General features: G+C 35.2%; 1 protein-coding gene across 2 annotated transcripts; it reads right to left on the bottom strand.

The window, feature by feature from the left end:
• Positions 1 to 164: 164 nt before the first annotated feature.
• On the bottom strand, positions 165 to 12,453 carry LOC128180093 (peptidyl-prolyl cis-trans isomerase G-like). Of its 2 annotated transcripts, none has more exons than XM_052847934.1 (24): positions 12,390 to 12,453; positions 12,016 to 12,057; positions 10,974 to 11,039; positions 10,644 to 10,718; positions 10,410 to 10,517; positions 10,154 to 10,198; positions 9,739 to 9,826; positions 9,075 to 9,104; positions 8,653 to 8,798; positions 7,955 to 8,111; positions 7,580 to 7,705; positions 7,324 to 7,435; positions 6,729 to 6,937; positions 5,932 to 6,261; positions 5,547 to 5,666; positions 5,115 to 5,291; positions 4,923 to 5,003; positions 4,436 to 4,811; positions 4,214 to 4,273; positions 3,957 to 4,066; positions 3,506 to 3,847; positions 1,595 to 1,714; positions 1,066 to 1,503; positions 165 to 972 (listed from the first exon to the last, which is right to left on the bottom strand). In XM_052847934.1, exons 3-24 carry the CDS (start codon positions 11,035 to 11,037, stop codon positions 696 to 698), a joined length of 3,591 nt encoding a protein of 1,196 aa, XP_052703894.1. In that variant the 5' UTR covers positions 11,038 to 11,039; positions 12,016 to 12,057; positions 12,390 to 12,453; the 3' UTR covers positions 165 to 695. The 2 variants fall into 2 exon arrangements, with proteins under 2 accessions (XP_052703894.1, XP_052703902.1); XM_052847942.1 differs by having other exon boundaries at positions 12,016 to 12,069; positions 12,390 to 12,445.
• Positions 12,454 to 14,110: the final 1,657 nt, after the last annotated feature.

The raw sequence follows: 14,110 nt of genomic DNA, 5'->3' as shown, positions 1-14,110 counted from the left end.
CCTACGAGCAAGACCATTTCTCGTCATGCAAAAATCAGTTCTCTTTATTTTAATAAAACGTCAAAATTTATCATGGAAAGAGCTTGTATGAGGACCTATTATGGTACATAACAAACTTTAATTTACAGAGTACAGAGCGTAACACTAAATAAAACAGAAACATATTGACTTGTTCATCAGACATTTATCTATAAAACAATTGTTTGTTTCAAGAGACACACACAGACATGAGGAATTAAATCCATCCACGATTAGGCAGTTAATGTATATTCTGTTCATCATCGATTTATCTTACTTGGCATTATTAGCAAATCTGTTGACAATCTATTGGACAATTTTATTTAAAAATGTTAACACAATGTGACCACAATACACAATCTGTCGTACAGAAAACAGCGTGATATAAAAGCACACACACACACAAAAAATTGGTTTATGTACATGTGCAGGTACTGTAAATGAACACATGATTCGATACCATGTCAAAACTGAGTCTATTCAATTCAAACAAAAATTAATGAAAATCTGAAAATGAACAACTGCCACTTTAGATTGTCCAATTTTATACCAACAACTGGTGATCACCTGAATGTCCTTTAACCTGAACAGTCAGGTTTAAAGGTAATCAAACTATAACTAATTTATTTCCTACGTTGACACACAACGCGTTTACAAACGAGTCACCTCTAATAAAACTAAGAACGACTACGACTTCTCCGTCTGCCTCGCGGACTGATACTACGTCTGCTCCGGCTACGTCTTCTCCCTTTACTTATGCTTCTACTACGCCTTCTGCTGTTACTTCTACTCCGCTTTCTGCTGGTGCTCCTACTCCGCTTCCTGGATCTACTAGTGCTTCTACTCCGCTTCCTGGATCTACTAGTGCTTCTGCTACGCTTTCTGCTTCTACTGCGGCTTCTGGAGCTAGAACTTCGGCCTCTTCTACGACTACGGCTTCTGCGTGAACTTGATCTGAATATCAGAACAGTACCATCCATCAATATTACACTTACATGATAATTACAGAACTAAAGTTATAAATGTGCTCATTCTGTTGAATTTTACCTCCGTCTTGATCTTAATGGAGAGCGTCTTCTAGATCGACTCCTCGACCTACTTCTGCGGCGGGGAGAAAATCGCCTCCTGATTGGTGACCTGTACCGGTTGGACGGGGCACGTCTCCGTGGAGAAATCGATCTTCTACGACCTCGAGGTGATCTTGACCTTCTTGGTGTAATGGATCTTTTCCTTGGTGACCGTGACCTCCTTGATATAGACCTTCTTCGTGATGACTTTGGTGAAATTGACCTTCCTTTAGATGACCTTGATCTTCTTCTGGGTGATTTAGACCTTGGTGAAGGTGATCTCCTTTTTGATGTTGTCTTCTGAGGACTCCTTGAGAGAGGCCCTCGCTGTGGACTCCTTGATTTCTTTCTGCTAGACATTGGCGATCGTGAAGCGTTTCGATGTGAAGATCTTTTAGGAGATTTTGATACAGGTCTTCTGTTGAAACAGATTCATGATGTTAATGCAACATGAGTTTAACTGATCAAAATAAACACTAAAATATATCAACATGTACAAAGATGGTTACTTTTCAGCTGGTGTTTGTCTGGCCTTGGAAGCTTTGGGTGACCTTGACCTGCTAGAGGAGGAACTTCGTGAACTTGACCTTCGTTTTCCAATCTCTACTTTTGATTTTGAAACACTGACACTGAAAATGAGACCAAATATTCTTCAATTTCTGTCTTAGAAAATTAAATTGATTAAATGAATGTTTAACTGCATCTGATAACCTATATGTATTTTACAGCAAGTTACATGTGAAAAGTAAGGTAATGAAGGAAGAAGTCTTAACTTGTTTTCTCAAAAGCTGGGATAAAACAGCAATATAACACATTTAATATATTTACTTTCATATCATATTCATGCTTGATTGAGCATGTGAAGTCCTTTTTTCTAAACTGAGTTTATCCTTCATATACTGATATAAAATTTTGATTTCATCAAATATATTTGTACATTTATGTATATGAAATACCGTATTTTTCCGACGATTAGTCGGTATTTTTTTCCTCTGAAGCAGAGCACCCGACTTATTGTCTTGTTCGACTTGTCGTAGGCTCGAGGTCAGAAAATTGTTAAAAATAGCATTAAAAATCTTGGTTTTAATCATCTTGAGTTGGCTGTGTGATTGAAAATTACGTTGTTGAATTCACTGTTCATCTTTAATAATTATCATTTTCACTTATCTGTTAACACCAAAATACATAATAATAACAGTTATTAAAAAATGGTACATTGTCTTTAATCAATTAAAAATTTTACCGTTCTGTTTTTATAAACACATCGTCAATGTATAAACACATCGTCTATGTATCACTAGTAGGAAGATAACATTGCGCGGTAAAATTGAAACCAAATTTGAATGGAAGAAAATATTGCAGTAGGTCCGGGGGTGTTTTTAAAATTTAATTATTTTATTAGTAAAGAGTTGTTAGTTGAAAGTATAAATCAGAAATATTTTATGGTCAAATTCAATCTTAAAATACGTAATCGGCAATTATCAATACTACTGTTTATACAATAGGCTGACACCGGTTGTGTTAATAATCTTGCCCTAAGACTGAGATTTTTACGTCAATTTTACTCCCTGTGTATATAAAGAGTACCGTTATAAGAGTAATTATAGTTCATTAATTAATTGTTGTCCAATTCTTTGATTATTGTTCGATAAATATTTTAGGAAACGTATGTATGTCGTATATCGTCATTATCAAGTCATACAAATGATTGATCTATTTCTAACAGTGTCTATGTAAAACAAAAGCGTGTAACTGCATTACTGGATACAAAGTAAACAAGTTTCATCAAAACATAGTAATTGCTAAGCTTTCTGCACTTGAGATCCCCCTTTGAAGTCCGACACGAGACAGGTGCATGCCTATGACACCGGAAATTGTTAAACAAACATTGACCACGCGCCGAGTCAACAGGTGGCTGGTTACGTAATGGCGAATACACTGGCGATAGTCAGAGTGGATAATTATTTTAATGCATGGGAATAAAATATTTCTGACAAAGTAAGTTTAGTTTTGCATAACACGCGATATTGGGAATTGTTTAAAATGCAAGCGACTTTGTAGATGTTGCCGGTATTTGAAAATATGATGCATAAGTATAAAGTGTAATTGTTTGAATGTTAATCATTAATAATAATTGGTAGCAATATCGGGGACATCGTGGCATCATACACTGATAATGTTACTGCAGTTTTATACGCCATTTTGAAGTGATAAGATCGACGTAATGTCTGAAACAACGTATCGTAGGATTTTGTTAACATTTTGGCTAAAAATGAGCAATTCGACGAGTCGTCGGGAAAATACGGTAATAATATGTGTATGTTCTCAGCAAAAACCACCACATTTCGTTAATGAAAGGTAATACAATAAGTCTATAAACACTACTTCATCACACTTGAGAGTGAATGACAAAATCTTACTTAAAATCTTTAATTCTTTCATCTAAAGTTGACTTTGGCAGTTGCTTTTTCTCTGGGGACTTCTCCGCCGTTGCAGCAGGGATTGGTATTTCCAGCATGCTAGTCCACGCCTTGCGGGAAGTGTCCTGTGTTGCCTGCTGATTGGTCGATTTCACTGGACTCCTGTCCTCAGTGCCCTCATTTTTGCCGTACAGAAACTTGCTGGTTGGGGATGGTGAGCGAGATGCATCAGACTCAGACTCGGAAGATTCAGACCTTGTCATAATTCTGGCAGTAGAAAACGACTTGACTCCATCTTGTTTCTTTTCAGCAGAAGACTGCATGTCCCATCTGTTACTCTTCCTGCAAAGTATCGAAATATATTTCTCAAATGCATGATGACATGTACATTGTTAATTAGATCTACACCGTCTGTCTATAGACTGTGGGTGTGGCGCTAATGGTAACACACCTGGCTAGCTCTGATGTGGCCTCGGCCACCTGCTCTAGGGGTGGCATTGGTGGGGTCCTGATTCTGAGAGATGTCCGTACACTCTCTTCTTTCTTGTCAGATTGCACAGTCTAAAATCAGGTAAAATCTGACATTACCAGAATGCTTATTCTAAGCATAAAAACACTTTTGTTAAAATAATAAAAATATCCTTATTTCTAGAGTAGTATAAAAATTTCAGTAAACATGTTAAAATAATTGAAATCAGTGATGATTACCCTTTGTGGTGGCTTCTCATCTACCTCAGGGTCTGGAGGTGGCTGCCATTTAAATCTTTCCTAAAACACAATAGTGCTAGGAATATTTAAAATCAATATATAAAAGAAATTCACATTCAGTTTGGACCTAATGACAACAATCAAGACAACACTGAATATGTAATCTGCAATAAAATTGAGGAGACACTGAAAATCCCCAAAATGTATATGTCCAATTTATACCTCTACTTTTTTCTCTTTCTTTCTTTCCTCTGCTACATCGTCATCAGATTCTGAACTAGATCCAGAACTTCTGGAGTCATCCGACCCTGACCTGCTTGATGATGAGAATGACCTTGATCTTCGAGGTTTAGAATCACTCAGTGACTTCACCGGCTGGGCTTTTATTGGGACCTCTTTCTTCTCTAGGTCATACTGTATTCTGCTTTGTTGCATAACTTCGTTAGGTCTACTAACACGGTCAGATCTGCCATCGTCAGGTGACCTCCTACTTTCGACCTTTGTGTTATCCCTGGTATCCCGTCTCTCTATGGTGATTTCTCTCCTCTCTGGGCTTTGTCTATGGTTACCATTCACTGTGGCTGCGGCTGATCGATCTCTAATGACAAAACATAAAAAACCCTCATTGTTATTCAAAGGCTACATTCACAATTCTAATACACCAATTTCCTTCGAACAATGGTTCTCAAAGATCCTTAGTAAAACAAACCTATTTTTAGAGTCGTTGAGTGGCTTCAGTCCCGGTTTCCAGTGTGTTGGCGGTGGACTCTCTGATTTCTTCTTTACAATTCTATAATGGTTTTATAAATAGTATGTAAAGTATTAGTCTTCTCCACATTAATTGAAATAGGTCATCATTATAATGTTTCTCACACAGCTAAATGATGATTGGAAAGCTTACCTTGGAGGCTGAGGTCTTCGTTCTGGACTTCTAGATCCTGACCTTGAGCTTGATTCACTTGACTTGCTGCTGCTGGAGCTGTACCGCTTCTTACCCCTGCTCCTGGTCCTTGAATCTGACCTTGACCTCCTACGTGCCCTCTCTGGTGACCTTGACCTTCTGTTCGAGTCTTTAGACCTGTTTCAGTGTTCAAAACCAGAAATGAAATATGCAGAATTTATGTTATATTTTCATGTTGCTTATTCTCAAGCATTTCATATGAAGAAAATAGCAATGATGAGGAACTGTTGATAAGCTCACTTTGAAAAATTCTCTTTCATAATCCACTTAAGATAATTTACATACAAAATGATTACAATTTCACAAAAACATTATTTTCTAAGACACCCTGTAAAGACCATTTTGCAATAAACTCGACGACCCTATACCCACCTTGACCTCCGTCGCCGGTCCTGTACAGAGACGGTCCTCTCAGGACTACGTCTGCTAACTTCCTGTCTCCTGCTTCCTTGTTCCACGTTTCTTCGCCTCTCTTTTGAATCATCTGGAGATCTGTAACAACAGGGATATGTTAAATTATGTAAGATTACATATGTTTTCAGATTTGCAAGAAAGACAAAAAAAAAATCATGTCTAAAATAGTAAATTTATTGGGATTAGTTACCAAATTAGCAATTATAAAATTACATAATAGTCTTCAAACTGGTTATAAGGTTAACTTTTTTATTTAAATCATGCCAGAGAAGATTCCATCAATTACTTTGCGGAGTATTCAAATCAGAAATTATCATGAATATAGTCAACAGAAATCTAAGACCTTTGTCTGTTGTCCCTCTCTTTGTTTCCAGTCAAATCCCGTTCCTTGTCCTTGTGCCTGGGGGGTGAGGAATCGTCAGATACTTCACCCTCAGAGGAGGAGCTCCTGTCATACCTCCTCCTCTTCTCTCCATCATCCCTCCTTCTCTCACTCTCTCTATCCTGCCTTCTGTCTACCGCTCTGTCTCTGTTGCGGTTGTTATCGCGGTTCCTTTGACGGTCGGGTGACCTTTCTCCCCCTGTGGACTCCTTCCTGTCCCTCCTGGATCGCCAGTCAGGCCTCTCTTGTCTTGATCTCTTGTCATCATCTGGTCTGTCTGGCTTGTCTTCCCTAATAATAGAATTTTTTTAATTTTCAACCCAATGTATGATTCTTGTTATGAAACAGCCAAAAGAGATGGTTTGAAGCATGAATATATGACTCATTGTTGAATATCTTGTTTGATTGCCAGAATATTGATGAGCAATTAAAATATTTTTCTAGCATCATAGAAAATAACAACGACACTTGTGCTGGAATTTACATTTGTAAAGCATACTAGAAATGCCCTGAAAAGTATGTTTATCTTACAAATGCTACTCAGTAAGTAAGTACATATATATTCAAGCACACTTTTCTTGCCAAAATCTAGTGTGAATTACCCATACATAGAAACTTCTACATCTTGGAGAAAAAATGAAAATTTCATTTGTAGGTTGTCATCTGAACATTTAACTAAAGGGCAAGTTGCCATAGAAAGCACTGAGACAGAGCATTTTGACCAGTCACTCAATGTTTAGATCCTCCCATACACTGACCTCCTTCTCTGATAGTTCTCCTGTATGTGCCTCTCCCGCATGGGCTGCCTATCTCGCCTATCACCTATCCTGTCCCCCCTCGCCCACTTCTCCCCCTGGTCTTGATAATCCCCAGGCTCAGGGTGCTGCTGCTGAGAGGACCTTAAGCGGGTTTCTACCGCCCGCTTCCAGTGTGGGGGAGTCTCGCTTCTGCTGCGGCTTCTGTATCTCTGATATCACAAAGATACATATGAGTCAAAATAAGTTCAGACTTAAAAGTCTATACAAGTCAGGTTTGAGTCAAGTCAGTCTGAGTCAACACAAGTCAAGTGTGACTCAAAAAAGTAGTGTATAAATACATATACTAAACACTGTCTGTGCTTATTTAGAATTATGAAAATTAAAAGAATGCATGTGGAATTGAAATTTTGAACTGCAGCTGAGAATCAAAATTTCACAATAGTAGAGAATATAAAAAACATTACCTATACTAGTAATGAATCTCTATCTATACACATAAAAGTACTATTCATTGTGGAATCCTAATTCTAGGATTTATTATTTGCTAAGTCACAAAATCATGCCATTTTCATAAAATATCAAACTGTATACAAACCAAAGTGCCGCGCCCTTTAATTTTTCGCCCACTGGCTGTAAATTTTTGCTGGTTCCCATAAGGAATTCTGTCAATCTTCCTTCTGTTACCATAACTAGGGGGTGACTTTTCCCTACAATAAACAGAGAACATATCTGGTATAAAAAATTTAAATAAAAATCATAACCCATGTAATTATCTATATCAAAGTATGTATAACATTTTATTTTTATAGAAATTGCTTCCAGTATCTCAAAATCTTGCTTTGTTATCATACTGTTTGCTTTCCTCTTCTTTGTTGCCCCGATACAGGAACTTTTGTTGGGGGACTTCTGGGATTTCGTCTGGACGAATCTGGGCGAACACTGTAGTAATCTCTTCTTCCTTTTCCTCATCTTTAGAACTGATTTAAAAATAAAGAAACAAAATACACAATTACAAACTACAAAACAATTTTTAATACCCCCAAACAGTTATGTATTACCTAAATTGATATGGAAAATAACAAATTCTATTTTTGTAAAATAAAAAGGGAGACCTATTCATTTCTGCATTTCAAAAGCAAAGAGACACAAAAGAGATTGCGTCAAACATATACTATACATAATACAGAGAGTGCAATTAAAAATGTTCTGGTGTATTTGTGTTGTACCTTTCCTCCCCCTTCTTTCTCTTTTTGTGCTTCTTCTTTTTGGACTCCTTCTTGTGTTTTTTCTTCTTCTTTTTTGCTTTTCCAGTTTCTGCAGAAGACTCATCCGAATCACCGGAACTCTTGCCATCTGATTCAGAGTGCTTTTTCCTCTTCTTAGCTTTAAAAGATACATGTTACAAAGATTGAACCACATTTATAATGTTTTAAAGCAGCTACATGTATTTGGTATGAATTAGCCATGGCGTCGGTAGCCGAGTGGTTAAGGTGCAGGACTCATGACCGAAAGGTTGTGGGTTCGAATCCTGGCCGCGGCAAGTCAACGTTGTGCCCTTGGGAAAGACACTTTACATGTATTTCCTCACTCCACCCAAGTGTAAAAATGGGTACCTGGCTATAGACAGTGAAAGATATTGTCGGAATGTGAGTGTTTGAGCGCCTTAACGGCTGCCGCACTGAGAAGGCTCTGGAATGCTTTAAAGGTCTGCTGTAAAGGGCTTTGAGAAATGGTTCGCCAATTTTAAAAGCGCTATATAAAAACTTTTAAGATTGTTTTTTCCCATTTAATAATAATTGATTGATATACATGTACATGTAGATTCTAAAGACATTACCTTATACATGTACATGTTTAATCTTTTTCTAAAGGTACATGTATAAAGAAAAGGACAGAGAATTGAACTATAAATTTTAGTGATTACCTTTGGATTTAACTTGGAGAACCAATTCTCCACAATTGGCAATTTTCGCATCTATTTTTGGTCGACTTTTCTCGTCTGTTTCCAAATTCTCTATTTTTGAGACCACTTCCTTCCCAAAGATCACATGTCCAAATACAGTGTGCTTACTAAAATAAAACAGCAAAATCACATGAAGATATAAAATATATAGTTTTTATAAACTGGGAAGTAAATTCTTGGGTAAAGATACAAAATACTAGGAAATATCTAAAATATTCGAAATAACTATTGTTTGACAAGACTTTGTAAATCAAATGAAAGAAAAACCCTTTTAACCAACATACATGTACTTAAATTGTTACAATTCTGTTTTCAATCTCCATTCTCCCATTGCATGATTTTAATTCTCATGCTCTGATTAATTAATTAATTAATTAACTTACTTGTCAAGATGAGGCGCTGGCTTCGTTGTTCTGTTTATAGAAGTCCATGGGTAGAAATCAGGAGGGAAAAATAATGATAAATGTATCATTTTACAAAACAAACAAAAATTCACTGACACAAACAGTCGGTTACATGTACATGATCAATTTATGTAAAAATATACTGGTATTTGTACTGTTTCTAATTAATAAATAATTGTGACCAACACACAAAGGAAACATTTATTTTCAAATTATTTTCATTAATGACCCTCTTTACAGTTTACACTAATAAAAATGTTTTGTAAACTTCAAGAAAATAACATCCCATGAAGTGTATTATATCATTTTATTTTATTTATTAATTTTATTAAACATAAGGCATGTGACATTTTAACCCTTGGGAAATCTTTTAAAGACAATAAGTACAAATCAATAAGAATTGATTTTTATAAAATAAAGATTATCTGAATCTGTTTTACAATTTTACATAAAAAGGCAGACTACCCCTGTCTACCCCTAAGTAACCTGACATCGAAGACTATTGTCCAGAGAGTCCTTAATCTTTGTTAACAGAAAAAATAAAATTTCATCCATTGAAGGAATACTTTAGATTTCAAACTTGTCACATTGTTTCTTTCAGTCAGTGTGATTTTGTTTCTTTGCATTTCTCGATGGTACCTACATGAAAAACTGGGAGCCATTTGTGTCTTTTCCGCGATTGGCCATGGACAAAAGGAAGTCTGTGTCATGCTTCGTCACAAAGTTCTCATCTAGTAAAAAATTACACTATTCAGGGCAATCGATAGTTTAAAACATCATCCTTTAATTTTTATTACTAAATTTACAATTATTCATTCATAAATCATTTTAACAGACTTTGAAAATTCAGACAAGTCTCATAGTATTTTGGGTAAAAAATACAATATTCAGGGAGATAATTTGAAACTTTATCCTTAAATTTTTAATATATTAAATTTTTAATTATTCATTCATAAATCATTTTAAGTCAGACATAAATCATTTTAATTAGGACCGACAAATTTCATAAATTTTGAGGTCAATTTTTTATGTAATTTTTAAAGAACAAACTAGCTTACCAGGAAAAAATCCATCGTAAATAGATTCCCCACCAGTTCCATCACCTAAAAAGTACAATGTTTCTGATTAGCATGAAGCACCTGTACCAATAGGAAATCTTTATAACTTTTTTAAAAGTTATGAAGATTTGTTGATCATTTTTTTTTTACAAATTGTAATTTATAGAATGTATACTTTGAGTTTGAGACAGATATTTTAATGCATGTACATGTACCCAAAAAGAACCCTATCTATGGCTTAAGTACAAAACCTTACCTTTGGTAAAATCTCCAGACTGAATCATGAAGTCTTTGACCACACGATGGAAGGGGGCACCTTTGTAGTGCAGAGGAAGTTCAGACTTCTGGCTGACTCCTTTCTCTCCTATATAAACATTAAATTTATTTGTGTAAATAAAAACTTCTATTTGTTCTAAATTAACATCATACTGCATTCTCACTTTTACTTAATCAGTACCAGTATATTTTAGATAGAGCGTAGTTTACAAACCTGTGCACAGGGCACGGAAATTTTCACAAGTTTTTGGACAAACATCTGAAAACAATTCAAAGACGATCCTTCCTTCTGCAAAAAAAAAAAAAATGAAAATAAAAATTATGTTCATATACAATGAAATGAGAAAATAATCTCTAAATATGTGTGTTCATATAATCTTATAGAGGACCAAATGCTTCAGAAACTGATTTCTGGAAAAACTCGATTAACTATCAAGTCAGTCATAAAGTCCTTTGGAAGATAATCTAAAATGAATTAAAAATAGCAGATATTGTTGATCAATACCATTGCTCTTTTACTTTGTTCTGAAAAAAAATGTATTACCTGCTTTTCCATCTATTTCAATGTCCATAAAACATCTGGGTTTATATCCACCTGATGCCGCCATTCCTATAATATAAATTGATATAAAGTATGTATTACAAAACATAAAAAAAACTTTTGTTGATAAACAGTACCTGGGGAATTAATGGTAGACCTTACCTATAAGCATATCAATGTTGGACAATTTGACACTTGTAGATTAAGTACACTATATTATTCTATTTGACTTGCTATAAAACAAATCAATAGGAGCCCAGGCGAGATCAAAACAACTGTGTGATACTCTTTGTATATCACACATTTAAATTAAACCTGGTTGCCGACATCAAAGTTTGTTGTCAAAAACATGGACACTTTCTGGAACATTTTTGAAAATTACTTTCTTTTTTGTAAATTGTCTACATACATGAATCTTCTGCACTTCTAGGTAGAACAAGATTTCAATAGCTACCTAGCTTTAAATCACCCAGCCCCTGTAAAGCTTGAATACCATAAATTAGGTTGCTATCAATATATGACCAGCGAACTGGCTCAAACATTAATGTAGACACAAAGTTCAAAAGGTAAAGCATCTGACTAAAGATTCAGAGGGGCCTAGATTTAATTCCCAGTATGGCCCTACTATTTTTCCTCCATGATGTAACATTTGGTTCTGTGTCCGATCCCTGGATTTTGCAGATTTACTCCTGCCAAAGAAAGGACCTGGAATGTTGATCTTTGAGGTCAAAGATCATTTTAGAAAGAGAAATGCGATAGTCAGACTGGTCAAGCTGGAGGCATGGCATGCAGATAGCTCTGTTGGTAGAGCACCTGACTAGAGATTCAGGGGGCCTGGATAAAAATCCCAGTCTGGTCCATCATGTCTTATCCCAATCCTTACAAATCAAGCAATGGAAGCAATGATTTTATTACAACTGTTTTCGATCAAGAATGTTACCACATAAGTCAGGAGAATACCCAGAATAGGTAAGGAGATCAAAATGAAGATATATCACAATAATTATTTTTCCTTCATGATTACAAAGAAATAATAGTTATTTACCTGGAATGTGGTTTGCCTGCCTTTTAACAGCCAGTTTCAGAACTGAAAGAGGAACTGATAAAATACATTTCATGAATCAGTTTTTGACAATATGTCGGTAATAATTAAACAAAACACAAATGATATCACAGAATGACACCTGCAGAGGTTGGATCATAGTGTTTTGTTCATTTCTTAAAGCATGACTCCTTTTAATTTTACATTAAATTCGAATTTCCTCTGAAAACGCCGCTTTCCCTCCACGTGATTTGCAAAAGATACTCTTTTGTCTTGGTTTCATTGTATCGATAAGTGTTATTTAAACACAATAATATCTTTTTACACAATATACATAAGCCTGACTTCTCTACTTTTGAAAATATATTGATTCTTACCAAATTGATAATCCAAGCCTCACATTTACAGTTCGGCAGGAGTTATTTGCCCTCAGGTTTTCTATAATGTATAGAACCGATCCGTATTACAGATCCGGTGGAAAGTTTATTATAAAAAAAAAGACGGATGACGTGTTTTAAAAAAAAAATACTTTCTCCTTTATTATCTTATGTATAGAATAGGTATAGAACTGATCCGAATTACAGATCCGGTGGAAAGTTGAGAGGGGGGGGGGGAGGTCTGTGGATCTATTTTTCTCCGATCGAGTAAAAACTAAAAAAGAAGGATGATATGTATTTTAAAAAATACTTTCTACTTTATTATCTTTATTATATTTCTGCTCTAGATATGACCTTCATTTTTTACCTATATATTAAAAAAGTGTTCCACCACCAGTATTCTCTTTTGAGAAGTGGACAGGCATAGCCTACTTATTAAACTCAAAAGAAAATACACCACCATGTGCAGCTGAGCACAGGCATTATGTTTCTGCAAAATTTAAAGTTTACTTCGGTTTACTTTTTCAGAAAGAACCACTGAACAAATCGATGAACCATGATTCTTTTTTATGAAAATGGTGCGTTTTTGTCACGAGAAAGTTTTGAAGAAATATATTAATTACATACACTGTGCTTGTTTTATGCAATACAACAGTATTATTAGTGCTATTTCAAAGTTCCTTAAAAGAACACAATTTTCAAAGGACCATTCTATACACTGTTACAACGTCCTTTTGTGCCTATGTTATATGGGGAATAGGTGTAATGACGAACTGCATTTTAGAAGTGGAACTCAGAACAGGTGTTAAAAGGCTTCCAAGAAGTGGAGCTGAACGATGTATTCAAAGTTTGCTTTAGGACATCCACAAAGTTTGTTCAATGGTTACAACATAACATTTTACATAAAATATTGCCTGTAAATCACTATTTACAGAAAATAAAAGTAACAGAAATTGAAACATGTACTTTTTGTGAAAGGGAATGTGAAACTATTTTACGTGTACTTTTCATGTGGACAAAATTAAGTGGTGAATATCTGGAGTGGTCTAAGCCTACATATTTATTCCACTACTTCGAAGCGAGTGGCTTATAATGCTAAAAACATACTTTTTGGTAAAACTTTGCTTATGAATAAAAACCATAATTTTATATGCTAAACAAAAAAATCTACTGTTAATAACTTTGATGTTCTTCGGTCACAATGGAATATATTTTAAAAGTATAATGTGTCTTATAGAATCAGCTATTTTTTTTGGGGGGGGGGGGTCTCTCTTTCTCTCTATTTTTTATACAATTTTTAAAAATTGCATAGAGTTTCTTTTTTATGTATCAGCGTAGCGTGTAAACTTACCGTAAATTCATTTTGTATATCTTAATATGAGTGATGTGTGAAGTCTGGGTGGTCCGTGCAATGTACATAATACATATATTTGTCTGTATTACTAACACAGAAATAAAGCATTACTAAAAAAACATGTTATAAGAACCAGGAACAAAAAAATGTAATAAATGGAAAGCTTTATAGAGTAGTCTCTCCACAATCAGCCTCGTTGCACGAACTTCTTTCTTTGGAAATTTGTCGACAGACCGTAAAAGGACCCAATTAGGTCACGTGAGGTTAATTGAAGGGTATCCGATTTCTGCAAATATTCATTTTCTGTTCCTTGAAAAGCCATTCATATTGATTTGCCAGCTGTTTTCAAAAGGATTTATTTTTTTAT

Source organism: Crassostrea angulata, chromosome 1 (genome assembly GCF_025612915.1).
Source record: "Crassostrea angulata isolate pt1a10 chromosome 1, ASM2561291v2, whole genome shotgun sequence".
In the NCBI taxonomy this organism is placed as follows: Eukaryota; Metazoa; Mollusca; class Bivalvia; order Ostreida; family Ostreidae; genus Magallana; species Magallana angulata.
This window is presented reverse-complemented; position numbering and strand designations above follow the sequence as displayed.